Source organism: Lathamus discolor, chromosome 3, assembly GCF_037157495.1.
Source record: "Lathamus discolor isolate bLatDis1 chromosome 3, bLatDis1.hap1, whole genome shotgun sequence".
NCBI classification, from domain to species: domain Eukaryota; kingdom Metazoa; phylum Chordata; class Aves; order Psittaciformes; family Psittacidae; genus Lathamus; species Lathamus discolor.
Genome location: NC_088886.1, coordinates 121,285,555 through 121,311,160, shown reverse-complemented (window position 1 = coordinate 121,311,160; position 25,606 = coordinate 121,285,555). Strand labels below are relative to the sequence as shown.

Sequence of the window (25,606 nt, the reverse complement as noted above, 5' to 3'; positions counted from 1 at the left end):
GTTTCTTCACTTCTGATCAGTTTCTGGACTACCTCAGCAGCATGTTGCAGAGGACCAACGTCGGGTGCTTGCTCACTCACGCTGCTTTGGATTCAGCTCTGTTCAGGGACCTCTGGTAATAGTCATGCTGGCTTAGAACACCCCTCAAAGTATTCGCATCTGTCCATTGAGACAAAGTGATGCTTTGAAATATAAATTCACTACAAAAAATAAAACTCTAGCCCTTTTAGCACTACTGGAAAAATTGGGATAAGTATTTCAATAGTGCATAAGCTGGGTGAAATCACATTATTCAGTTTCTCTGCTGTCAGAGATACATTTCTTCTCTCAGTAAAAAGCAGACCAATGCAGCTAAATACTCAGATTTAGAAATACCAAGTATGTTACCTTTCAGATTCAGAACTCATTCACAAGTGGTGTTTGTTAGGAGCAGGTGACATCCATCTATCTTAGCCTTTTGGGGAACATGGTACGAGTCAGTGCCTTGCACACTGTGCTGGAGACAAACAAGATGTCTCTCTGGCTGCATTAGCCAAGCAACGTAAGCTGCGTTTAACTTCCGTAGATGCGCTAGTTCTAGAGGAAATATAAGATCATTCTATAAATGACAAGACTCATGCCTAGAATGGATTACTGTTATATTTGCACTTTAAATGAGCAGCTGAAGATTGGCTAATTTATAGAGCAGTTACGTGAGCCTGAGGATAGCTTACATACTTGTGGGCAGAAGGAAAAAAATAATCAGATTCTAACTTTTGTTTGATTCTACCAACTTTTACACTTCTGAGTTTATTATTGCAACTCTCAAGTTTGTTATGTCTGTGTCATACCAACTTATCTTAACCTCTAAGCAGCTTCGACACTTTGTAAGACTAAATAACCCTTTTTAGGTGCCAGCTGTGCTATTCAGGAATTTAGTCAAGCCAAAATAGACATACATATTTTTTGGTCTCTCCCAATTTATATTTAATCCCACCAAACCCATAAGATGGCTCAGATGCATAGTCACCAAGCTCGAATGGCTAGTTGACCCAAAGTGTTATTGCCCAATACTGTTTGCTCTGAACACTCACTCAGGGAACAGAGCAAATATTTTAAACAGCAGCAAATAAAATTGTCATTTATTTTTAGCAGTATCATCACAGTCAAATAAGTTCAAAGGTTAAAATACTTGCATTGTGAAACAAGATCACTCCAGATGAGGACTGAAGAATTGTGACAGAAAGAGGTGCACACTGCAGTCAGCCAGGGAATGCTTTTTAGTTGAACACAAAAACCAGACTTTTCAACTCTGTGACGTTATGGGCCTTAAGCAGCACACCAGTAGTGATTTGTTATATCTGTGCTGGAAGAGTTGCACCTTCACGTATGTTTGCTAAGAGCAACCAAAACCTAAGGAAAACAACATCCCCTTTACAGCTTATCCCTAATCACACCGGGTGCTAACCAACTAGTTTCTCTGTCCAAGAACTAATAGCAGAAACATGATAGAAGGAACACTGTCTTATCAGACAAGTAAGTTAACATTTATTATTGCGTATCCAAAGTCCATATTCCATCCTGCACACTAAGCTAAGTCAGCAAACCAGACCCGAGCGCACACATGCCAGCTGGCCTCTGACCTCCTCTGTGTTGCGCTTGTTTCAGCGCACGTCTCTTCCCCTTCGCAAGAACTGCAAGGATCAGGATGTTGCTGGTCTTTCTTTGAGAATACAGAGGAAATAACAACTCCCTGAATGGGTGTCAGAACAATCCCGTTTTGCAGCACTGCCCTGCCATCAAAAGCATCTGTTCCTCAATCAAGAGGCCTTTACTGCAGACAGAGCAATGGTTCTGAAGTCGTATTTTGGTTTGAGGCTTGCCACTTTTGTTTCAAATGCTGAGGCTGTACACCTTAATGGTTGTCTATTTTTACCACTTTAATAAAGTGATAAAGTTTATTAGAGGCAGTTACCTCTACCTACAAACCTGTTCGCAGATGTCCTTAAACCACCGTTCCCCTAGCATCACTAAATAGCCAAAGTGCTATTTATGCAACCCAGGAGTCTCACACTCATACTAGCAAGCACTGCGTGGTCAGGAAGTCAACAACATTTCCAGACAGTCCAACATCCCATCTGCTTATAGACATTCATCCTGCTGCTACACAATCAGCCCCCCTGAGTTGTCTTTTCCAACATTTCCCCTGCAGTGGCAGTACCCACAGTTAATAGCTGTGCAGCCAATTTGCGTGCTGCTGCTTCTCATCATGAACACTGTGCAGATATCAGTACCTTTGTCTCTGCCTTAGTGCCTTTCATACAGTCTCTTACTGCATAGCTCTTACTTCCACAACATGAATTTTTCAGCTTACTCTTGAGGTGCCCAGTTGACAGCTTAAGGGTAGATTCATTGCCAAAGGGTAAGCTACCTAGTGAAACTACTGCTGTTACTTTCCTAAGAAAGGTGAAGCTGCAAGCAGGAGAAAGGTGTTACTACAGTAAAAGTACCTGAGTAAGGACATCCAAGGTAGACCTCTCAGTCTCTGCTATAGACATATTATAGCAGTGATAATTAAATAATAACAGCATTATTTAAGTACAAGACAATGTGTAACAGCCTGGCCAAGGCCACTCTAGGATTAGTACTGGGTAGATAGTGATGTTTTCCTAACGCCAGATGGGCATGAGAAAACAGCACTGTAACAATTACTTAAGTCTCACAGGGGAAATAAAGCCAAATGAGGACCAGAATATAGAACTTGCTACTCCTAGACCACTCTTTAAACAGAATCCAATTCCACTGCTTTAGCAACCAAAAATTCTGAAAACACCAGTTTTGACAGAAGGCATCTTAGCAAAGCACAGCACACTCACAGTGTATCAGCTTCCAGGAAACAAGAGAAGGGGAAGCATTTGCCAGTATAAGCTACAGTCTGCTACAGGCTGGCAGAATCCTCCATGGATAAACAGCTTCACAAAACACAGCTGTGAAAAAGGAGCTGGCTGCAGAATTTAGGGCTGGCAAAGAACTAAAATGATCTCTCACACTGAACATCTGCTTTTACCGCTCTTTAGCAAGGTGAATGTAATCAACACAATCTCAAATAACTAACAGATATAAAAAAGGGGAAAATAAGCCAACCACAAATACTTACATTACTTACCCAGAAGAACAAGAATAAACCACCTTTCTCCTTATGAGAACAGGGAACAAACCCTTCTTTATTGTAACAAATTTTTAAGGATGAGCGAGTAGCTCCAAGAACATTTCCCATTAAAAGTAGCAAAGGGAGGGATTTATAATTTTTGAAAGCATGTGAGATGAACTTATCTCTCCATTTCCTACCGGTGGCATAAGAAAGTACAAGTTAGATACCACACACAGCAAATCCTGTGTAACCTAGTACAGAACTATGTATTTATCTAAGCAGATATGTAACAATATGTTTCATCCCTATGTATTTCTATAAATCAAGTGCTTATCTGAAGACCATTTCATTTGAAGCCCTCACTTGTTCAGAGGCTAACCAGTACAGCTGGAATTAGAATGCCTTATTCCTGTGAAAATCTGAGACTTGATTCTCATCTGCTCTATCCTGGAATAGTTCAACATCACATTTTAAAAGCAAAGTCTCCCTTTTCTGCATCAGCAGCTCCAAGAGACCATACAAGGAAGACCAAAACAGGTAAACACCTACTAGAGGTGGTCTCAACTGCAGGCTTTGTAGTAAAACTTGTTGATGGCGACTGTAAGACTTCCTGTTTGAGCAGCCTTGCTAGTGTTAAGCCAGCCTATATACAGCTGATTCGCTCCTCACTGCATCCTCAGCATATGGCAACACCAGTACTCTCTATTTACAGCAGCAAAGTATCAAGGGCATCGACACTGCTCTCTGCAGAGCCTTTTCTTTTACAAAGGTTTTATGTTCAGCTGCCAAGTGTTTGCCTTCTCTGCAGAAGCCTAACATTGTTGTTGGGAAATAATACCTCTGAGAAGTGTTTATGAAAGATTATTTGGCAATTGTTGAGTGAACCTCTGAAAGTCCCAGGCAACCAATATCAAGCATCTTGTTTTAGTACACACAGCACCAGACCTAGCCTTTTCACAATAATCTTCGGGGTGCTCCAGGTTTTGTGGGTCACCACTCATCTACGCGAGAAATGAGCCGAAGCAGGATCAGGCATCACCGGGTTGGTTTGGGTGCTGTGTGTTGCACGAAACAGATTACTGAGCCCCCTCTAGTGGCATAACGACTGGAGAGGCTGGCTTGCGCCTTGCAAAGGGCCTTCGGCAGCTGCAACACGGATGGCAATTGAGGGATGACCATCACAACGGCTAAAGTACCAAATGCACTTTAATGAGTTCCATTTTGTTCCCAGAAGGAATTTATACCGTGTCAGTACATTAGGTGGGTACACAGCTTCCCCTGAACTACAGGCATGAGTGTAACCGACTACAATATACTAGGTATTTAAAATTACTCATTATTCTCAGAAACCATTTTTCCACAGTATTAGAAATAAGGCATGTTTCATGTTTCATGTGCAAGTTGCTGCTATATCCAGTCCTCAGATGCCATATTTGCCTTTTAGCTCTTCCACTTTTGCTATGTAGGCTTTCATTGCATCTTCTTTGGACATTCCTGAAGGACAGAAGACAGGAGCAGTCAGATACCTTCATATGCAAGTCACAATTCCTTGCTATAGCACGTAACCACATGCTACCAGAGTGCAAAGGAGCCAAGAAGGTCACTTCACTACAACTCTAGTATTAGTTTTAAATAAATGTATTCAGCAGTCATGAAGAAACAGTGTTTCAAAGCAAAGTTATATTTATACAGACAGTAACAGTGTTTAGTTTTATTAACTCCATTCACAATTATTACAGGACAGCTATTCAGTCAGCTTTGGCTGCATTTAGATGTAGCCCTTAAAACACCAGAAAAATCCCATTTTCAGAGATAAGACCACTTGTTTGGCTCCTCATTTACAGGAGAGCACAGCTGCAACCTCCTCTTAGGAGGCTGCAAACCTTTCCTGTTAGGAAAGCTTTAAAAGAAACAACTGGGTGGATAGCTTGGTCTCTGGGGTACTAGGCTGGGACTTGGAAAACAGATTTGGGTTTCTGCTGCTGTGGCAGTTCTCCTTTGGGTAACATCTTGGGCCAGCTGGGCATTTTGCACCTTAAATCCCTTTCACACATGCTACATTTTTCAGGATTACTCCTGCCTTGTAGAGGTAGTCAAAAGACTTTATTACCACAGCATTCTGAACTTCCAGAACTCTTGTCTGATAAGGCAATGCTATTTGTTTTTCTTGCTGAACCACATACACCTTTTCTGATTAGTTTGCCTGTGACTTTATTTACTTATTTTTCATTTTTAAGCAGACACTTACCTTTCAATGCATTCCAGGCATCCCACTTTGCTTTGCCTTTGAAGTCCAGCATGCCAGGGCGGTCTGAAAGAGACACGATAAGCAACAGAGAAGAATTAGTTTGTGTGGTCTGGGTGTAGGTACTGTAGTAGGTACCACACTACACTACTACTGTAGTGTAGTACCCACTCCTTTCCTGAAGGCTATTTAGCTCTTAACTAAGATAAAATACAACAATTGGTCTTTGCAGCTATTACTTACTAACCTGTGGTTAGGAGATCACCTCAAGGGAACCTGTTGTAATGCTACTGGTAGCAACGGAGATATTTTCCAGTTGCCTTAAGACAGCAATGGTGTGATTTGGTTTTATTCTACTTTCTGAAGAGACTACTGTTGTGTGACAGCTACCCAATTAAAGAACATCAGCTCCACAGTAAAGCAGAAATGCCCTAAGGTCTCTTACACAGAGACATGAAAACAAAAGCTAGTAGCATACAGCTTAGAACCCCTTATCATGCAGTTAATGGTATGTTTCTAACATATAGGTCTTATTTTGTTCTGTCATTTAGGGGTACCAGCTTTGAATTTTAACTACCTTCATGTAAAGTCCCCTCTGGGTTTTCCCTTCCTGACTGATTCCTTAAAGACAATTCTTAGGCTTAACAAATGGAACTGGACATTAGCCACAAAAATACCCTTGGCAATATGACCTGCAGAGCTAGTTGGCAGCTTTGCTTCTCTGCAACAGGAATCATATTAGCTTACTCTTACACAGACTGATTTTCCAGCAATTTGTGTTAGCCACTGCTTCACAAGAATGCAGCAACTTACAGAAACGTTGGTATATTAACAGCTCCAGAGCACCATTTCACCTTGAAAAACATTAATAATGCCAAGGTCCAGCCACATCGAAAGGATCAGATCTTAAAACCAAGGTCCATGCTGCCCATCTTGGGAAAGAGACTGCAAGGTCGCATACACTTCACTGCCAGCTTTTAATCCAAGCAACACACAATAAATTTCACCAGCAATTGGGTCAGGAGGCCAGCACTCCAAACAAGCGACCTTTTCCCCTTTCTAATTCTAGTCACTCAAGCGTTACACAAGGTCAATAGAGACAGACTTCATTCTCAATACTATTCCTAGGCTGAGCTGCCACTGGCAGAAGTGTAGTAACAGAAGTAGCAGGAGAGAGTTTGTACAGGCACCTGCAGAGATATTTCTGCTACGATTTTTCCAAGAGATGGTATTTAATTGCAGCTACTATAAAAACTTTCTTCGGTTCTTCTGTTTTGGCTTTCCAATACTATTTTTAGCAGCCAATCCAGTTTAAACAAACTGCCCCCCTCCAACCCATACTGCAGTTCTGCACTTACATAGTCTGCTTTGCTGTTTAAGCCTGTTTAACTGCTAAGAGTTTGTATTCAGGCAGCATTCCTTAACCTAAGCAGCTACTTCATGATAGAGGACTCCTAAAGCCCCAAACCTAATATTCATACAAAACTAATAACAGAAACGATTCTCAGACTGTTGCTGTACGATTTAGAAGACCGCAGCTGGGTTAATCTAAAATCCACAAGTTGCTCAAACCCTTATCGGGTCAGCTTATGCCTGCCTGCATATAAATCTATGCCAAGTCGGTACGGAGTCATTTTGGCTCACCCGTGGGGCTGCGCGAAGCGAGGCACGCAACAGGGGAGAGGTTTTGCCTCCCAGAGTGCCTCCAGCTCAGCCCTGACCTCAGCCGCCTCTCCCCCGCCAGCCGGGCCCCAAAAACAAGCACAGAGCCCAAGAGGGTCGCGGGGCGGCGCTGCCCAGCCGTCGCCGCCACCACCACCCCGCCCGGTGGGGGAGCGAACCGGCACCTACCCGTGTTCACGTCGCCCACCGTAGCCTGCTTATAGAGGCTGTAGACGTCGAGCATCTCCTGGTCCGTGGGCTGGGACTTGAGCTGCTTCACCTCCTCGGCAGCCTTCTGAAACGCAGCCTAGAGACAGAAAGGCCCCAGGGAGAGGCTGGGGTGAGCACCGGCAGGCTGCAGCTGCCACCACGGGGAGAGGAGACACCCTCCACCCCCCGCACTCCCCACCGGCCTGGCCCGGCACCGCACCTCAGACATAGCGACAAGTCCAGCACGCTCCTAGCCCCCCAGAATCTGAGCACTCCACCCCCGCCGCTCGGCCGCCTCACCCCTCGCCAGAGCACTGGCTGGCCAATCCTAGCGCCACGGGAGGCACGGAGCCAATCGGTGCTCAGCAGGGGCGGGGAGAAGGCAGGCAAAGGGCCAATGCGGAGGCGGCGCGGCATGGGTGGTGAGCCGGGGTGCTGTTCAAAGGGTGGGCTTTGGAGGGGGGGAGAGGACCTGCTGCGGCTCTGCTGCGCTGGAGGGGGCGGGGACAGGGTGCCTAGCAGCCAATCCCTCTGCGCGGTGGGTTGGGGTGTAAGGCAGTGATTGGTGGGGCTGTATGAATCGGGGCGAGGACGGAGACCCGGAAGTGCTGTGGGGAAGTCGGTAGTAAGGCTGCGGGGTGGTGGCGGGCGCTTCGGGTGGGGTGGGGTGCTGTGGGGCACGGTGCTTGGCCTTGAGTAGATGTGCTGGGGCGGGCGGCTTCCGCCGCGGCCCTGGCGCCGCTAACGGCGGGCAGGAGCTGGGCGGGCAGCGGGAGGTGTCTCCTCACAAGAGATACCGGCCGTCGGTGTCTCAAGGAGGGTCCGCCCTGAGGAGGCGCGCGGTAGTGCCTCGTCGCAGCCCTAAATCGCGTCCCCCTGGAAAATCGGCGATTTCCGGTTGGCTGTGCTCCCCAATCTGTATTCCTGCGAACGATCTTGTGTGCTGTTCAGGAGAAAGTGAATTGAATGCTGTCCCCTTTACACTGATACATCTCATGCCCTTGTAGAATAGCATCAAGAAAATACCCATCTTTGGTGTTTAATATTAATGTAGCTGTTTTCGGGTGCAAACCATACTTCTCTTTATTGGTGTCTTTTATTTATTTATCACAGTTTATTTACAATGAAAATGGAATTGGACCTTGGGGAATTATTAACCAAGGGGATGTAAAAGCAAGTTGCTCTGTGATATGGAAGGTCTGTGTCCCCACAGTGCAAAAACTAAAGAAAGTATTGCCGGTTTGCTTTGTCAGGATACAGCTAGGGTAAATACAGTGAGACTGGAAGGTACTTGGATATCTATATGATATTGTGGAGCTTAAGTCATCTCCCCTCGCAGCAACAAGGGTGGGGTGGGGAGAGAAAGACGCACACAAAAAGAACATAGAGGGATCAATAGGTAAGAGAATCCCTTGCAGGAGTGGAACTGGTGACTGAATTGGCTGCTAAGGGATAAGAGATGCAGAAGTTGTGCTGTACCCTGGCTGATTTCACAGCACTGAAGTCAGCAGTCCTTGCTGGTTGCTGCAGCAGCCCCGACAGTTTAGCTTGTGACCAGAAAGTGAGGTTGTTAAGGGATACCAAGCACCAAAAATAGAAAAGGTTGTAGAGATGAGAAACAGCTTGTTTTCCTGTAGAGAGAGAGAGCCCAACAGAGCCACACACTGGCTTGTTTGAAGAGGGGTTTGGGTTGATAAGGGGATTCTGTTACAGATGCTGCTCTCTGTTGAAGTAGTGTAAGCCCTGTAGAGCCATTCTAAAGAACTACTATTATAAGTTAAATGAAATCCATTAATTATATAGTAGTATGTGAGAGTTATTTGCATGTGTACATGGGGGAGGCTTTTCCACTTCCTGTAGCGAAATTAAAATGAGCATTGTGTAAGAGCTTAGGCATTTTTCAGGGTATTATGTTCTCTACAACATAAGTATATTAAAAAGGTTTTGGTTCTGTTCATGTTAGTACATTCTTTTATAGCACAAAGTTACTTGCCTAGCAGAGTTTTCAGTCACTTAAACCCCAGACTACGTACTTGCATTTAACTGTAAGGTTTTTGTGTGTTTAATCGGAAGTCTGGTGCTATATTACACAGCACAGGTACAAATACGGGACTATTTGGTATGCAGTATCAATAATATCCTAGGTAACCCTGTTTTGAGAGCCTGTTACTGTTTCTGTAGAAATAATAAAGTGATGTCCTGAAAGGCATAAAGCTGTTGAATTTCTTGCCATGTTTTAATCTTTGCATGAGGCCCACCTGCACCTTGTTTTCCAGCTGTGGTCATGCATAGAGGAAGGGCAATAATCCCTCTCTTTAATGTTTTCCAGATTATTCAGAATTAATTCTCATGTCAGCAGAAAACCCAACCATCACAGTTCGTCTTGTTCGTTCTTTTGAACACCGGAATTTCAGACCTGTGGTGTATCATGGAGTTAACTTGGATCAGACAGTAAAGCAGTTCATTACTTTTGTGCGGAATGGTAAGGGGCAGTTCAGTCCCAAGGCAGTTCGTTTCAGTCCCATTTGTTGCTGTCTCTGCACAGGAAAGTGGAGGGGAGCAAATGAATGGGAATTCTGCAGCATTGGTAGAGATGCCAGATTTGTGTGCTTTCTTCGCTTGGATGAGAAGTCTGGAGCTAATAACAGCTTCCATGGTCAGTGCGCCATGCCTGAATTTGGATAGACTGCTCTTCCTGTCCAAATCCCTATGCTTAGTCAAAAAGAGAGGAGGGCATTGCTGCATTTGGCTCAGTGCCTCAGGCTCCTTGAGTAGTGCTGTCAAGCAGCTATTCATAAATTAACAGGAGTAAATTAATAGAATTTAGAGAGTCTTTGATCCATAGGAAGTACACCAATATGTGGAATGTGGGAATGCAAGTCTGTTTGCTATTTGTGAGAAGAGAGGATCTTGAAAAATTGTTTCTGACACTGTGAAGTCTCACAGTGCATGTTTGCCTCTAAGTTTCTGTTTCTATCTTGGGCTTTGTGGTGCAGGTTTACTCATCGGTGGGCTTTATGTTTCAGAAGCCTTGTTGAATGTGAGAGTGTATCTAAAGATTAGTGTAGACCAGCCCATGTAGTGACTCAGTAGGTAGGGTGTTGCCCTAGTCTTGCAGATGTATTTCTACCCACCTAAATGGAGACATTCAAGAGGCGCAAAATAACATAATTTGATATTTTTGCATGAAGTCAGATTAAATAAGTCTTGAATTATTATAGCTGATAACATCTGAGTAGCTCCTAGGACATTGTCTTGGGCCCCATGGCTGTATTGTGTTTTTAGCCGCTTCCATAATTCTAGACAGGGATAGGCATGGCAAGATCCTAGGATGCTTTTACAAAACTACAAGCATTTCCAGAACATATGGTACAGCTGTTGTTATGCAGAAGAAAATAAAAAACAATGCTAAGAAATTTGCTTTTGATGTGTGCAGAACTGCAATTCGCTGTTATTTGAGACAAAGCTAGTGTCTTGAACAAGACTTTTTGGAACCTCATTCCACAGATGGATAATGCTGTGCCTGGTCCAAAAGATATGTTCTTTCCTTTACTATAATCTGTTTTGAAGGGAGAGTTTGAGATAAATTGTTAAACTACTGGTGAAATTATGGTTTCAGCCACCTTGTTACCAAGCACCCCTTGGGTGGCTGGTCCTTCCAAGGCCCTGGTTAAATCCCTGGGTGTCCCTGGGAACCCTGGCACCGGGAAAAGAGTTGGTGTTCTCACAGTTGCTTATGGGCTGTGTCCTGCATGTGGCTAGAGAGTTAATTTTCTACAGTTTGGCTTTATTTTCCTAGCTGTTTCAAATGACTGTGTTTACTGAACAGTTCAGTTACGAATGACAGTTGTCAGCTGTTTGTATAAGGTAGAGAGAGATGTGCAAACCATTAACAGGATGTTCCTGGCAGATTTCTGAAGGATCAGACTGCTGTGATGTCCTAGTTGCATCGACTCGCTGTCCTCATGGGCTGTTTTGTTTAGAGGGACTTCATGCTTAAGTGAAGTTAATCAGATATGGAGTTACTATAGAATCTGAGCCAAAAGTTGTGTTTTAGTATTTGATTCTCAAACAAGTCTTATGTATTGCAGATTTATTTTGATGTAAAGGATGTCCAGGATGCATACATTGCACAATAATGGAAAATAAAATGTTGGAAATAAAAAAGACAACTTTGTGTTAACTCTGTGCTTTTATTTTATCAGATGTGTCTTCAAGAACAGGTCTTCCTCCTCCTTTTAAAAATTACAAATATGGTAGGTGTTGTTTCTCTCCCCCTTTGTTTTAATTTCTGTAAAATGCAGATGTAACATTTTATGCCAGTTTTTATAGAATTTAAAAGATAACTGCTGTAGAATACTCATGTCAATGGTAGTGCCTGCCTACGTTTGCAACTCTCTCCAGCTCTTGTAGCTGGGATTATGCCACTGGGATCATGTCTACAAAACTTCACCATTATTTTGGAGTTCTGTATTAAACTTTTAATTAGGCTACATGTTATATATTACTTGCTAATTGATACCAATGGGTATTGGTATTACTTTGAAATTACATGTATAAGTGCCTTTTAACTATGTTTTTACTCTGGCAAGCAACTTGTGGTCTCGGATGCTTTGAAATTGTAGTTCTTTATGTGCTTACATATTTCAGTCTCTGTTTACTAATTGTGAAGTCAGAAAGGTTAGAGAAGCAGGAAGTGAAGGCAGTAAATAGAAAATGCTTAGGACTTGTATACTTAAATAATTTACACAATTTAGGAGAAGTAGGGGAACTGTGCTCAGGGTAGATATGAAAACTTTTTAAATACAAGCTGATGGAATGAAATAGCTTGGTGTGAAATTTAGGCTGACATTATCCTCTAATGTAAAGCTATGTGTGTATTTGCTGTCTGTGAAGACTGGCATGAACATAAGCAATTCATCTGGTTGGGACAGAATATACTTTCAGAACAGATTAAATTACTTCCTTTCTGGGAATTTAATTCGGATGTCAGTAACTTATCTTTTCCTAAACTTGGCAATTCTAAAAGTTCCCTTGGAGTTTTGCTGCAAGTGATCCTCCATCTTCCATGTTCTTGGAGTCGACAAACTCATTCCTCTACAGTGATTCAAAGAATTGAATGAGGAACCTACTTAATACATGTGTATGGTAATAGACTCTATTTGCCTTTAAAAAAAAAAACAAAAAAAGCAAAATCAAGAAAAGCCAAGCATTTCATTCTGTGTTCGTGCTGATGATGAAACAGTGCAAAATGAAGGCAGATAAAGAGTTAGAAATTAAGATTCATAATATATCAGTGGCAAGGATTTGAACGTTACTATTATTTTTAATATATTAGGTTCTTAAAATATAAATCTAGGTAACTGTAAGTTTGCACTTGGAGTTGCCCTTCCTCCCTCTAGTATCTGTGGCTTTGGCTAAATGAGGGCGTCCTATCTAGAACTGCAGCTATCAGTTGTGTTCCTGGTGTTGCCTCACCCTGCTGCTAGTTCTTTCATCACTTAAAGCATCTGTTTAGTTTTTCCCAAGGCATATGTTGTGGCTTAGCACCTGGTTGCATGTGTAGGACTAATGTGTGTGAAAAACACTGCATAACTTCAAAACCTGTTGCACCAGTTGGTGCAGGCCTACTTTTACTGTGACAACGCTAGCTGTGTGGAGATTTACACATGGGAAAATTCACAGCTGAATTCCTCACCTTCACTTCAGTCTGTGCATCATCCAGTTTCATGTCTTTGCCATCTCTTTTGTTGTCTACTGTCTATCTTGTGTTTTGGTGATGAAAGGGCAGTGAAACTTCTGCATGAATAGTGCTAGTGAGAGTCAGATTTTTCTTTCCGCTTTGGCAGTGGCAGAAATCTCAGCTGGACCTGTCTATGTCTCACTTTACCTGTTTCAGCTTCCTTCTCTTCAGAATCCAGCACCATTTTGTTATCTCAGTATGATGTGTAATACCATTGCATTTTTCCTCTTCATTTGGTGCTCTAACTCACATCTCAAAGCTTATGACTTACATTTCTCTTAATTTCTTTACACGCATCATTCTTGTCCTTGGTCAAACTCTTCTCAGTCAATCTTCTCATCTTCCTACCCTGTCATTGCCATCTTTTCACTGATGGTGGCAGCCTGGGTGCCAACTTGTCTCATAGGCTGCTTCTCATTTTTTTTTCCTTCTGTGAATGTGGATCAATATGATAGATAGTTCACAGAATCAGATTTAGAAATCTATTTCTTAATCAGCTGTCATGGAAGATCTGTTACGAGAAAAGGAATGATAAAAATTTGGGAATATGACTGAATGGAACTATATGGGGATGAAATAGCAAAGGGTGTTTAGAGGACATACGGCTTTAGCTAGGGTGAGAAGAGCCTACAGCTTCATCTCTGTAACAGAGTTACAGAAGCTATTTAGTAGCTCAGATTAACACACGGTAAACTGCTGCATTTGTGAACAAGTATAATTGAGAAAATAGTTCAGAGAATGATGGGCAAAGGTTAGAGAAAAGGGAATGTGACAAAGTAAGTGAAGCTTAAAACTAACAGGCAAAGGCTGGATTGTATTTGCTGTGGTAGAAAGCTTTCATGATTGCAGTATTTTGTTTCTGTGATTGCTTGGTCTTTTTGCAGTGCTTCTATGCAACATGAACCCTGGTAACTGCGATTTAATATATCTCTTGCTTTTAATACTGCAATTACTACACCAGGTTGGGCAAAGCCTTGGGTGACATGGTTTAGTGTGAGATGTCCCTGCTCATGGCAGGGGCGTTGGAACTTGATGATCTTAAGGTCCTTTCCAACCCTAATTATTCTATGATTCTATGCTAAGCCTGCCTTCTCAGTGCCGCACTGCACAAACATATCAGAGGTAAATATTATTAAAGAGGGTATAGCATTAAGAAGAGGAGAGGCTGTACATGTTCATGGAAAATGGACTTGCTTAACAAAATTTCTACCATGGGTGCTTTCTTCATGAGGAGGAAAATTTCAGTGAAAGGTCTGAAGTGGTCAGGTTACTGCATCTTAATCACTTGCTGCTTATCAAATTAACTGTAGTAGTTGACAGTGCATAAATATGTTTGTCCTGCCCCAGCTGCATGTGTAAAACCTGTTAGGTTAAAACACCCTAACTGGCATTTAAATTTGGTGTGTTTTGATGGGCAATTGGGATGGTCATTAGTTAGTTGTAATTCACCCAGCAGAAAGAAGCCCAATAGGATGTAGTAGTGTAATGTTGGATTGACTGGTTTAGGACTGTGGCTGCAGCACTGGGAAATTAAGATGTTTTCTTTTAGGTTTAATAAACAAAATTGTTAGTAATAAAAGATTTCAAACCTTATCCTTTTGTCTGTCTCTTTTTCCCCAAGTACAACTTTCAGTATTTCCTGCCTATTAAGCCTTATTTTAGGAAAATGTATTTTCTTTCAGATACAATGAAGATCATTCACCAAGCACACAAGTCTAAGGTATGATTATTAGCTGTGTTCTTCCTCTTTTACATGCTTTAATGCAGGCAGATCTCTGCACTGTCAAACAAGACTGGGCAGAGGCAGCAAATTCTTATTATCTTTGTATTCTGGTTCTCTGATTTGTAGACTGGTGAACTTGTAGTGAGTTTGGAAGATGATGACAAACTGATTTTGAAAGAAGACAGTACGCTGAAAGCAGCTGGAATAGGTAGGAGTGCATTTGTATTGACTGAAGGTGCTGTTCATTGTGGTTGTCATTAAACTGATAACTGGCTGATTATGTTTGGATAGCCTGCTGAAAAGTAAATGCTATTCCTGATGCTCTTTACACTACTTGATAATTATTCAGGGAAGAAGGGGGGATAATGTACATTCAGATCATTGGACTGAGGGCAGCAGGTATCTGCACTCCAAATGTTCAGAATGCAAATTGTGATTTTTAGAGGGTATGCTTATAATTCTGCTGAGAGTAATTTTAAATGATTGACAGATAGGTTATTAGTACCATGTCTGCTTAGTCTTATCAGTAACATTTAAACTGATGTTTTGGTTAGAAATGTAAGTAGTGGAACCAGCATGGAATAATGAAATAAGATTAGATTTGTTTAATGTGCAGCATACAGTGCCTGATAGCCAGATTGCTCAGGAAAACTCAAGCAATATCATTTAGAGAATGTGCTGAACATAGCAAAGACTTGAAGCTTGACCTGATTTCTCACATTTTGACAGGGGACTACATATAGGGCATGTCTTTTGGTAATAATGTAAAGACATGTCTGTCATGATAAAATTGATGGTCCCTGGATGTCCTTTGGGCTTCTAATAAATGTGGCTGAATGACTTTGTGGCAGCAGGGTACTTAAGGGATGTAGTTCCATTCCACCTCGATATGGACATTCACTCATTTGAATCTGATTTGCCTAGCTGGAACGCATAAGTGCCTGTGCTCTAAGTGCAGGGGTTTCACAGAGAGAGCTCCATCCTGCTCCCAATGCCCTCTGATTGCTCCCCAGCTAGTGAATGGGATTTCTTTCTCATAGGTTTCTTGGCTCTTTTGTTTTCTCCCATTTACTTTCTGATTTTAAGTGACTTGGGATGTCTCTCTAATGTTTTATTCTGGGCAGCACTGCAACTGGCCTAAATATACCTTTCCTAAAGTCTTTGGGTGTTCCTATGATATGAATGATAGTTATTCTCTGGTTGTACTAAACTAGGTCTTTTTATCTAGAGGGAAAAATAAAAAAGGTTCCTCAGGAAGTAAGATTTCTGGCATTCAAGTCTTATAGATTTGTAATTTAGTTAGCAGAAGATTCATTTAAACATGATTTTTATCTACCAAAGGCATAAGACACAGCGTAGTTCAAGAGAGGGACTGATGACAGTACTAAATGTTGAATTAGAAATTACATTGTCTACAGCTGCCTTCTTTCAAAAAGGTAGTGATAAATATTTGTCTATATATCCACCTTTGAAGCTAGGTTTGTAGCTACAGCAGTGAAACAGTTGGATGTGATCTTCAAAAACATGTCAAAACATCAGAGTAAATGTTACAGTGAAAGGAAATCAGAGTAGACCAGCTTGTTCTGTGTCTCTATACAAAGAAAGTGGTGGCTTATTCAGGGCAGAAAACAATGTAAAGCTGTTTTCAGAATAACTAGCAGCAGTTAGTCAATAATATATACTGGGTATTTGTAACACAAAAGAACTCTCGTTTTGTAAAATGCAGTGTGCCATTTTGCCATTTTGAATTTTGATACTTTCCAGTGTGTCTTGACAAAAGAATTAGCTAAGTTAGGATTGGGTTCTTTATACTAAAATCTTCAAGATTTTACTTTTCTTCAACAAGAAGTGGAAAAGAGTGGAACCAAGGAAATGAAGACTGATAGCAGATACTACTCTAGTCTGCATTTTGTATGGTTTCATTTAAATCAAAGAAAATTTGAAATCTCCTCTTGACATATTACATTTTTCCAATATCTAGTCTGGACAAGATTTCCTAGACTAAAGCAGAGAATTGCTGTTAGAAAACCTCGGAAATTCTGAGACACAGAGAACATTTTTTTTTCTAAGCTGTAGTTGATTGCCCTTGGCACTTTACAGGGTTGGGCTAGAGAGTTATAAATTATGAGGACATTAGATAAGTATCCTCGGGAAAGCCTCTGTGGTAGTGATTATTATTACAGTTATTATCTAGCCAGCAAAGTTAATGCTTGCCTGATTTTTTTTTTTTTTTTTTTTTTTAAAGCAGGGTGTATGTTAATCAAGTGTTCAGTATTCATTGCAAACAGTCTTGTCTGTTTTCTGGTTGAGATTCTGAACCCCCTTCTAGTCTTTTTTTCCTTTTTTTTACAAGACAGGCAGACTTCATTAACTTCAGGTTTAATTTAAAAAACAAATGTGGAACTTATTGGCTCAGCACCTTAAAGAATTCCATGTTTAATAATCGTGAAGGCTTTCCATCAGATTTGTCTCTGTTCTGAATTAGTAATGTTGCTGACTTATTGTTTTAGAAGAGGAAGTCCTTGACCTACTGGGTTGAAAGAATTGTGACTGCTCTGAACCTTTGTGGGTCCTTTAGCTCTACCATATCCCCTGTGAATAATTAGAGGTATTTGAAGGTATTGCTGGAGAAGCCAATTTGTGTCTTTCACTTTGCATATTGTTGAAGCCTCATGAATTAATCATCATCAGGGCAAAAAATTAACTTCTTCAGACACATATTTTGATGTGTCATGAGGGAGAATGTAAAGTGATCTGTAAAATATTCTACTGATCCTCTAAGTATTATTATACCTACAGGCTAATTTAATAGAAAAAATAGTTTCCTTCTCCCTTTCCTAACAGAAAAATGCACAAAAGAAAGATAAAATCATGCTTCATTGTTTTTCTAGCATGAAGGTGTTAGAAATGCAGTCACTTGTTTGTATAAGCATTCAACAAATTAATTCTGTGAAGGCTGTGTTAAACAAATCTTGAGGAGGCTTGTGTACATGTTTATTTCTATATATTCAGGTTCTTGGGTTTTTTTTGTGTGTTTTTTTTTCTTTGTTTGCTTTTTTATTTGGTTTGCAGTATCGTTAAATGACATCTTAATACCAGAATCTTTTTTGCAAAAATAAGGGGAGTGGAATGTGTGGTGATTTATAATTGTCTTTGACTAAAAATTCAATTTTTTTTAGTTGTTTTCTAAGGTTCCAAGTAGGTGGTTGCTGGATGATTCATTTGCTGCTGTGCTAAATATTTATTTTTTATTTGTTCTAGCAAATGAGACTGAATTAGCATTCTTCTGTGAGGAAGATTACAGAAACTACAAAGCTAATCCTGTTTCGGCCTGGTGAAGATCCCGAGAGATTGTTTTGTTTTCCCATACCTGTTGTAAATTTTCCTTATTCTGCTTAATGAGATTTTTCTTAAAGATCAATAAATCCTGGAGGATTGCTTTGCAAACAGTGCAATTCCCTTCCTATAGAAATTAATTTCTGCCAATATGCTGAGAGAAGGAAAACTGGGGGACTTTCTTTCTTTCTCACATTTCTTTTCCTTTGCTTGCCTCAGGATGCAGGCAGTGCAATTTCTGACCTGTGACACATTCTTTGTGTGATCCTACAGCAGATGTTAGCTACATATGGAGATTATATAGTACACAGTAAGGTTTCATCACAGTACTGACTTCTAATGAAAACTGAGATGTTTTGCAACCAAATCACTGGGTGTTTTAGAGAGCTTGAGAAGAGACTCTCCCTGTTTCAAGTCAGAGCTTTACTCCTCACATTTTATGTTTGGTCTCTTTTGTTTAAATAGTGCAGACTGGCAAGTGTTCCATGCTCTTCACTGGTGAATGCTTTCTTTGATACTTTCAGTCCTCTTTAGCATGCTGAAAGGGACAAATGACTGGGAGGCTTTTGTGTTCAAGGACCAGCTTGCCTGTTTCTAACTTTACTTCATGGAGACACCTTCATGTAAGAGGTATCAACCTGAGCTGTGCCAAGCCATCAGTGTACATAAGCAGGAGTTGGGCATTCTTCCAAAGGGAGTGAAATCTCATGGTTTCAGTTTTAAGAATAGAACCTGAATGATTGCACTGTTGTGAGTAGAGGCACAGTCTGGGAGCCACATGTCTTGAAGATTGGAATTGATTCTTTTCTGCTTTCCATGAGCCAGATACTCTGTTGCTCTGTTCCTGGTAATTCCAGGCTTTCCTACTACATTAACTAAATCAAGAATAAGAAAGAGACCAAACATGCACCGAGTAAAGCACCTTTGGATAGATACTGCTTGTGAAATTGGGGTTTAGAAGGTATCAAGATGGGACACTGTGCCTTTAAGGCTCTCTTCACTGAAGTAGAAGTGATGCTGGCTCTCTGCCTTAGCAGGCTTTTTGGGCATAGGCTCTACTGGATCAGACAAGACCTCATGTGCAATTGCTTTAGATGCCCACGTCTATGCTCAGCTCTGGGTGACAGTTGACAACACCATTTCCACAAGAGACTTTCCATAGAAGTAAGCTTACAGTTTCCTAGAGCTTTGATTATTATTTTTTTTTTTTTGACGTGATAGCAAAAGCAGATACGTGATTTCCAAAGAAGCTACATGAAAGTTCTCTTTATGTCAGACGTAGGGCTAAAGAAACCTCTGTTTATTGTTCCCACCTAATTTTCTTCATCCTTCCTGAAAACTTGCTGGTTTAGGCTGGTTTTGGTAGCTGGTATTACTCGCCAACAACAGCTTCAAATAGAGTTTTATTCTCTTGTGAAAGTAGTTTACCACTTTGTCATCTGCAATTAAACAGATGATTGTATCTCTGTCTTGTGAGAGGAGTCATGTATCACTGTTCTCTTGGGATTTAGATGCTGTTATGCATGTGCTGATGAATTTGTGAGGAGAGCTTACCACTTGCCTCCTCTTTCTGTCCAGGCTGCCTTTCTGTTGCTGGTACCTGCCCCCCCATACATGGGCCGATGTCTCAGTTAACTTCTTACAGAGTCTGTCATGTTTTCAGATTGATCAGGCTTATACAAGTTTGTACTCGTCTTCTCAGATGCATTAGCTCAGTTTAAGCTAATGCATTGTGCTTCAGAGTATACCAGCCTTGTTCTGCTGAACTTACAATGACGAAGGTAACTTTGTAAGAAGTAGATGGCATACTGGAGAGATCGATGTCTCAGACTGTCCTCTCAAGTCATCCAGATGACATCTGTGAGCACACTCGGGCTCTAAGACTGAGCAAACACTGTAATTCTTTTCCTCCTGTTCTGGGGATTTGAATTTTGTCTCCAGCCGTTTCAGACAGATTTGGATTGGTTTTTCAATCCCTTTTCTCTAAGGCATTTGTATTTGAAAGAGTCACCCAATTTTAGAAATGATCTTTTCTGGGCTAGTACAGCTACAAATGTTCAGTGCCACATCGAGTGTGGCACAGTGAAAGAGCAATTCTACAGCATCAACAAAATGGTAAATGTTTTAATGCAAATATTCAAGAATTATGTGCCTGGACTCCAGATTAGCTTATCTTTCCAAGGGAAGAGTTAAACTACTGCTTTGTGAGCTCAGTTCACCCTGGCAATGGCACTTTGTTGGCTTCTTTCTGCAGCAGCACAGTAGAGCCTTTTGTAGTGCTCTCAATGGCCATACTTGTAAACTGTTTTCTTCCTGAAGTGTTTTTTACTGGTTTGGTTTTTTCTTTTTTATTTTTTTTTATTTTGCTTTTTAATTATATTTGGCTTTTAATAATGCTTCTTTCAAATAAAGCCTGCAAAACCATAGTAACTAAGAATTTGTTAAGATAGATGTTCAAACATTTTTTAGTGGGATATGGTATAACTTTGTGTCAAAATAGATTTTATTCCAGGATTGTTGAATACTGAATGAAATCTGTGAACACTGGCTAATAAATTACTAAAGACTGAGGTGTTTTTGCCCATGTTGTTACAAAATCCTCTTTCTACTGAAGGAAACCACCTGCAGAGTTGGTACCATGGTTTGTTATCCTGGCAGAGGTCATGAACAACATAGAATCATAGAATGGTTAAGATTTAATAAGATAACTTCTCCTGGGTTATAGCACTGTAGCACGGAAAGGCAGTCAAACTGGAAGCTGGGAGGCAGGAACGGGGTAGGGGTAGTGAAATGTGGGGCTTGGGTGTTTCTTGGAGAAAAATCACTTCAGAGAGACTGGAGTTCTGGAGGTATGAAAGAATAGCTGCTAAAGGAGAAGACAAGAAATTAGGAAAGGAATTATTATGAAGAGGAAGAAGAGGTAACAGTGTAACTGAATAAACACGCAAAAAAGAACACACTTAGCACAGAAATAATGGAGTAGTTCTTTTTACAGCACTAAAGGTATCGAAATGGTGCATTTTAATAATTTTTGGCATTGAACTCATAAACTGTTTGAATATGCATCTTGGATTTTTTTCTGGTTTTGTCACATTGTACTTTCTGCATGCAACAGATTTTGTGTATTTTTCTGTCCAGAGGTAGTTGTGTTGCCTCTTGAAGAAAGAGCTAAGAAAACTGCTTGATGTTGATAGCAGAGTTCAATGCTGACAGTTATCAATGGCAAAAAGAAGTCCTCAAAGGTCTGATATGCACCACTGTTGGGGAACTGCTTTATCTGATGTAAGCATTCTGTCTTAAAGGTGATCCAGAGATACGCTGTAAGCTGTTGTGTTTCTCTTTCAGACTCTGGGAGTATTCAGCACATCCTTTGACAGTTCATTTACTTAAAAATTAGCAAGTAACAGTCCAAGAATTACCACAGACATGACAGGACACCTGTGGGTTCTGTCCTTGGAAACTAATAGCCCCAGAAATCCTCAGTGTCCAGAGATCAAGAATGAAAAGCCAGAACATGCAATACTCATGCTTGGTCTCATATGACTGATGGCATCCTGGCCCCAGAGTAATGGAGGCTGGAGGCATTACGAATGATTGAGGCAAGTGCACACTTTTGCTTACTAAACAGTTTGGACTGAGCTCTGTCTTCCTGGCTGGCACCTAGTCCTCCTTTTTGTAGCGTTAGTTGGCACAGATTTGCAGATTAATGACTCGAGCAAGGCATTGACTTTTCCCTGCTACTTATTTTCCTATTGAGTTAGAGAAACTTTTTTGCATGTTTTCCCAGCCACTTCCCTTTCCTTCTTGCTGCCACCTCTGCTATCTGCAGTGCTGCTTTAATGATTAGGTTTGTACCTCATCTGATATGCAATAGCAGCATTTCCAGTGGCAGTGAATGTACATTTTTATTTTTTGTATTCATGAAGAAATATGCTTTGAAATAGAGGAGATCTATACTACCCTAGTAGTGCACAACAAAGGATCCTTTGTTGATTTACAGGAGGACTTGCATAGGATAGCACTGTCCACTGGTCAGTGGAAACAAATGTTTTTACCATAATGCTTTGTATCTGGAAAGGAAGCAAGAAGTTATATCAGGAATGTAAAAAGCAGTGAAAAAGCTAAGACCTCTTGCGATAAACTGTCTTTGCCTCCAGAGAAAGCCACCAGATGTCAGCACAGCCTATTCTTTCATTCTGCACGATCTGTAAGCCAAGAAATACATATGTTTACATGCTTATCTGTGAATTGGTTTAGCCTGCAAAGTCTGCACTAGGTTTCTGGTGATGAAAGCGGAATCTTTCCTTGCAGAAAATACTTCTTTTTATATTAAAATCAAAAAGTGGCTAATTGAACTGGTATGAGTGCTTAAATTCCTCTTGTTGGACAGCATCCTTTGCAGAGTGAGTTCCAGCGTATTTAAATCTTTGCATGCTATGAGGAGGCATTTGCAGAACATTCATTTGAAGAATTGTCTGGAAAAGATCAGCGTGAATTTGCTGAGATTTTGTAAAGTAGACTTTAAGTGCGCCTATATTTTCATTTTATTTTTCTTTTAACCCAAGGAAAATGACCCAGAACAGACACATGAAAAGCAGATCAAAGCATCTTCAGCAACACAACTTAAACACACAAATGTATTCTCTGTGCTTCTGACCCTAAACTCCTGCTAGTTCTTCCTTGTAGTGCAAGGGGTAAGGAGGAACTGCACTGTGTTCTCTGGGCCACGCTTTCTGAACTGTTACCAGCTGAGATGGGATATGAGTTTCAGAGACCAAACCCAAGCACTGTGCCCAGCTTTATGCCTCCAGTGACTGAAGTGTGAATAGATTATGCCTGGTTAAATGGGTAAATTTGAGTTGTTGCACAGAGTCAAGGTGTGACAGAGCTTTCACTAAGATTCCTATCACTTTTTTTGCAGCAGCTTGGAGATGCCAGGGAGACTATCAAAGAAAGTCAGGTAGAGCCTGGGTGACATTTCTGTTTTGGGCTGCTTCTTTAGTTCTTTTCTTCTACCCTCTTAGCAGTGGTGCCATGCTAGAGGTTTACCACAGCTTGTTGTGTATGAAAAACTGCTTATTGATTCTGTGTGTATGTGTGCAGCCAGCATGGTGTTGCAGGTTGTTTGGGAAGCATTACCCTTGCTTCTCTTCCTTCTGCACAGCACCCAGTTCTGCTTCACTGGGGACTGGGACCTTATCTTGAAGCATGGTGTGCATGGCAGATAGCTGAGAGGAGGGGTGGGTGTTTCGGCAGTGGGGAAGAAGATGAGGCACAGAGCTTTTATCTTCCTATAGATACGGTATTTTTAGTCAGATGTGGGTTGCACCTTTTGTTTGCTAGCATCCTCTCTGTCTGATAACAAGATTCTTCCCTTTGAAGTGGGCCAAAAGCAGCTAGCTAGAAGACTGGGAGTTTTAATTGGTAGTAAATACTTTCAAAAGCTCAGTATGACGGATTAATATGAGAATTTACCTTTGTATGTCCATTTCTGCTCCCTGGCAGGTGACTTAGAGTCATGGACCAGGAATGTAAGCAAGTTCTGTAAGAACTACTGCTGTCTGCTATCATTCCACATCTTGGAAAGGTTTAATTCTGCTTTCTAACCTGAAGCCTAGGAAACATATTACTTAAGGGCAGTTTGGGAAGCCTTTTTTTTTTTTTTTTTTTTCCCAATGAACAGAGATTTTTAAAATGGAAGGTGTGGTATTAGTCTGTTTTTCACACTACTTTGAGGTCACATCTTTGCCTCTATGCATGAATTTGTGTCCACCCAACTGGGGGACATCAGTTTGTTTCAGTTAGCAGCAATCTGGAAATGAAAGCTTAATATCCTAGCAGTTAGTATCATGGCCATTTCTTCACACTACTCCCCTGCCCTATCCCTCCCAAATCAAATAATCCTGGTTCTGCAGAAAGCAGATTTGAATCTTGCAAAGCAACTTTGTTTTCTAGAGCACTGAATGAGACAGCTACTTAAAAGCAGACATCTGATTGTAGATAGCTCTTTAAGCCAGCAGGCTGGCATGCAGCAGCTGAAGCTAGCTAATTGCAGATCAGATACAGGAGACAGATAACGAGAGTAACTAACCAGCTGAAGAGCAGCTGTAGTGGGTCCTCCAGTGTTGAGGTTTCTAAATCTAAAGCAGATTATCTTTCTAGGAGTACAGTAGTGCCACTTGAAGTCTTTGAAAGGTTCCAGTAATACTATGGCCTATAATATATGATCCTCATGACTGACCAAACACAATGGTTATTTTTAGTCTTTGATTATGAAAGTACTGCACATGCTCTGCTAACAAGAACTGTCCCTAATCATAGATGGTATCTTCCTGCTGTATATTGTATGCTCAACTTTAAAATAAGCAAGCTTCTGACTTGCACAAAAAAACCTTTTGCAGAAATTCTGTGAAACTGACGCTGCTTATTAAGGCAGAAAATAAACAGGTAAAAAGAAAATCTCTGTGGGAGTAACATATCTTGTTCCTCAAAGCTGAGGTGAGGCCTGCAGGTCCTGCTAGCCCAGTGCATGAAACCTGAGCTCAAGGATACCACCAGGCTCCTCATGCTCTTTGTAGCAGGTCATGGCAGCAGTGCTGGCCATGGTGGCGGGACTAGAGGAAAAACATTATGCTGAGGTGCTGAAGCAAGTGCATCCCCCTAAAGATTTAACTGTAGTTTGATATATCACTTTGTAAGTAAGTCCCTGAAGAGCAAAAAAACCAACAGCACTGTTAAAAGCTTTGTATTATAAAACAGAAGGAGAGAGAGAACTGTACCTACAGAGGTTAATCTTCAGCACAGGAATTTAAATGAACTCATTAATATCAGCTTACAAATTAGCTCATTAAAATGCAGCGCTGCAGATCCCAAAGTTGGTTGATCTGGTATGACACTTCTATGGAGGAGTGACTTAACAAACAGAGAACAAATTGTTAGTATTAAACTCCCTTTTTCTTTCCAGTCCCATAAACCCTCATCTGGAACACCTTCTTCCTTGAACTCTGTACCAACGGCACTTTCTGTTCGGTGAATTAAGCTTGTTTGATCCTGTTCTACAAGCACTGTGTAATATCACTGCCTCAGGTGATGAAATGCGTGTCTGTACACACTTGTGCCACCCCACACGCACAGGAACCCTGTGGCACCCGTGGTCACAGCAACGGTTTGGTTTCTTTCTTTGCCAAGGTGAGCAGCTCCAGAGAGGAGCCTTCAGCCCCGGAGCCTCAGCTCTGAGCGGCGAGAGCCACCGAGGGAGCAGAGCTCGGGGTGTAGAGGGTGCCGGCACTGGGCTTGTGAGGGAAAGGAGCACGATGCCAGGGCTGTGCCCGGTGTGCCCTGGTGGAGGCCCTCCTGCAGCAGGGGCTGAGCTGTGGCACTCTGTCAGTAGCTAAAAGATGTCAGGGGAGCTGAGAGGAAGCAGGACCTCTTGCTCCAGGCCAAACTGTGCAGGGGCTACAGGCACCCACCATAGCGCATACAGAAAAGGCGGAGGGCAGTAATCCAGGAAGCTGGGAGCTAGTAACGAAAAATAACCACAACAAAGCAACACAAAAA

The 25,606-nt window shown here is 41.4% G+C and overlaps 2 protein-coding genes across 7 annotated transcripts; one reads left to right on the top strand and one right to left on the bottom strand.

Moving 5' to 3' along the window:
• Positions 1–4,318: 4,318 nt before the first annotated feature.
• Positions 4,319–7,573, bottom strand: DBI (diazepam binding inhibitor, acyl-CoA binding protein). Its single transcript, XM_065671363.1, has 4 exons — positions 7,468–7,573; positions 7,227–7,344; positions 5,379–5,441; positions 4,319–4,624 (listed from the first exon to the last, which is right to left on the bottom strand). Exons 1-4 carry the CDS (start codon positions 7,474–7,476, stop codon positions 4,551–4,553), a joined length of 264 nt encoding a protein of 87 aa, XP_065527435.1. The 5' UTR covers positions 7,477–7,573; the 3' UTR covers positions 4,319–4,550.
• Positions 7,574–7,712: 139 nt separating this feature from the next.
• C3H2orf76 (chromosome 3 C2orf76 homolog) lies at positions 7,713–20,619 on the top strand. Of its 6 annotated transcripts, none has more exons than XM_065671360.1 (6): positions 7,713–7,785; positions 9,577–9,729; positions 11,453–11,503; positions 14,673–14,710; positions 14,840–14,921; positions 17,975–20,619. In XM_065671360.1, exons 2-6 carry the CDS (start codon positions 9,597–9,599, stop codon positions 18,049–18,051), a joined length of 381 nt encoding a protein of 126 aa, XP_065527432.1. In that variant the 5' UTR covers positions 7,713–7,785; positions 9,577–9,596; the 3' UTR covers positions 18,052–20,619. The 6 variants fall into 6 exon arrangements, with proteins under 6 accessions (XP_065527432.1, XP_065527429.1, XP_065527433.1 ...); XM_065671357.1 differs by lacking the exon at positions 7,713–7,785 and adding an exon at positions 7,813–7,872; XM_065671361.1 differs by lacking the exon at positions 7,713–7,785 and adding an exon at positions 7,828–7,865.
• The last annotated feature ends 4,987 nt before the right edge of the window (positions 20,620–25,606 follow it).

What these genes read in the sequence shown, in the direction of transcription:
- DBI (XM_065671363.1), bottom strand. An exon ending in GGTGGGCGACGTGAACACGG is followed by an intron (nt 5,442 to 7,226) that starts GTAGGTGCCGGT and finishes TGTCTCTTTCAG; the next exon opens with ACCGCCCTGGCATGCTGGAC. An exon ending in TGCCTGGAATGCATTGAAAG is followed by an intron (nt 4,625 to 5,378) that starts GTAAGTGTCTGC and finishes TCTGTCCTTCAG; the next exon opens with GAATGTCCAAAGAAGATGCA.
- C3H2orf76 (XM_065671356.1), top strand. Translation starts at nt 9,676, where the DNA reads ATGGAGTTAACTTGGATCAGACA. An exon ending in AGCTAATAACAGCTTCCATG is followed by an intron (nt 9,904 to 11,452) that starts GTCAGTGCGCCA and finishes TTATTTTATCAG; the next exon opens with ATGTGTCTTCAAGAACAGGT. An exon ending in GCTGAAAGCAGCTGGAATAG is followed by an intron (nt 14,922 to 17,974) that starts GTAGGAGTGCAT and finishes TATTTGTTCTAG; the next exon opens with CAAATGAGACTGAATTAGCA.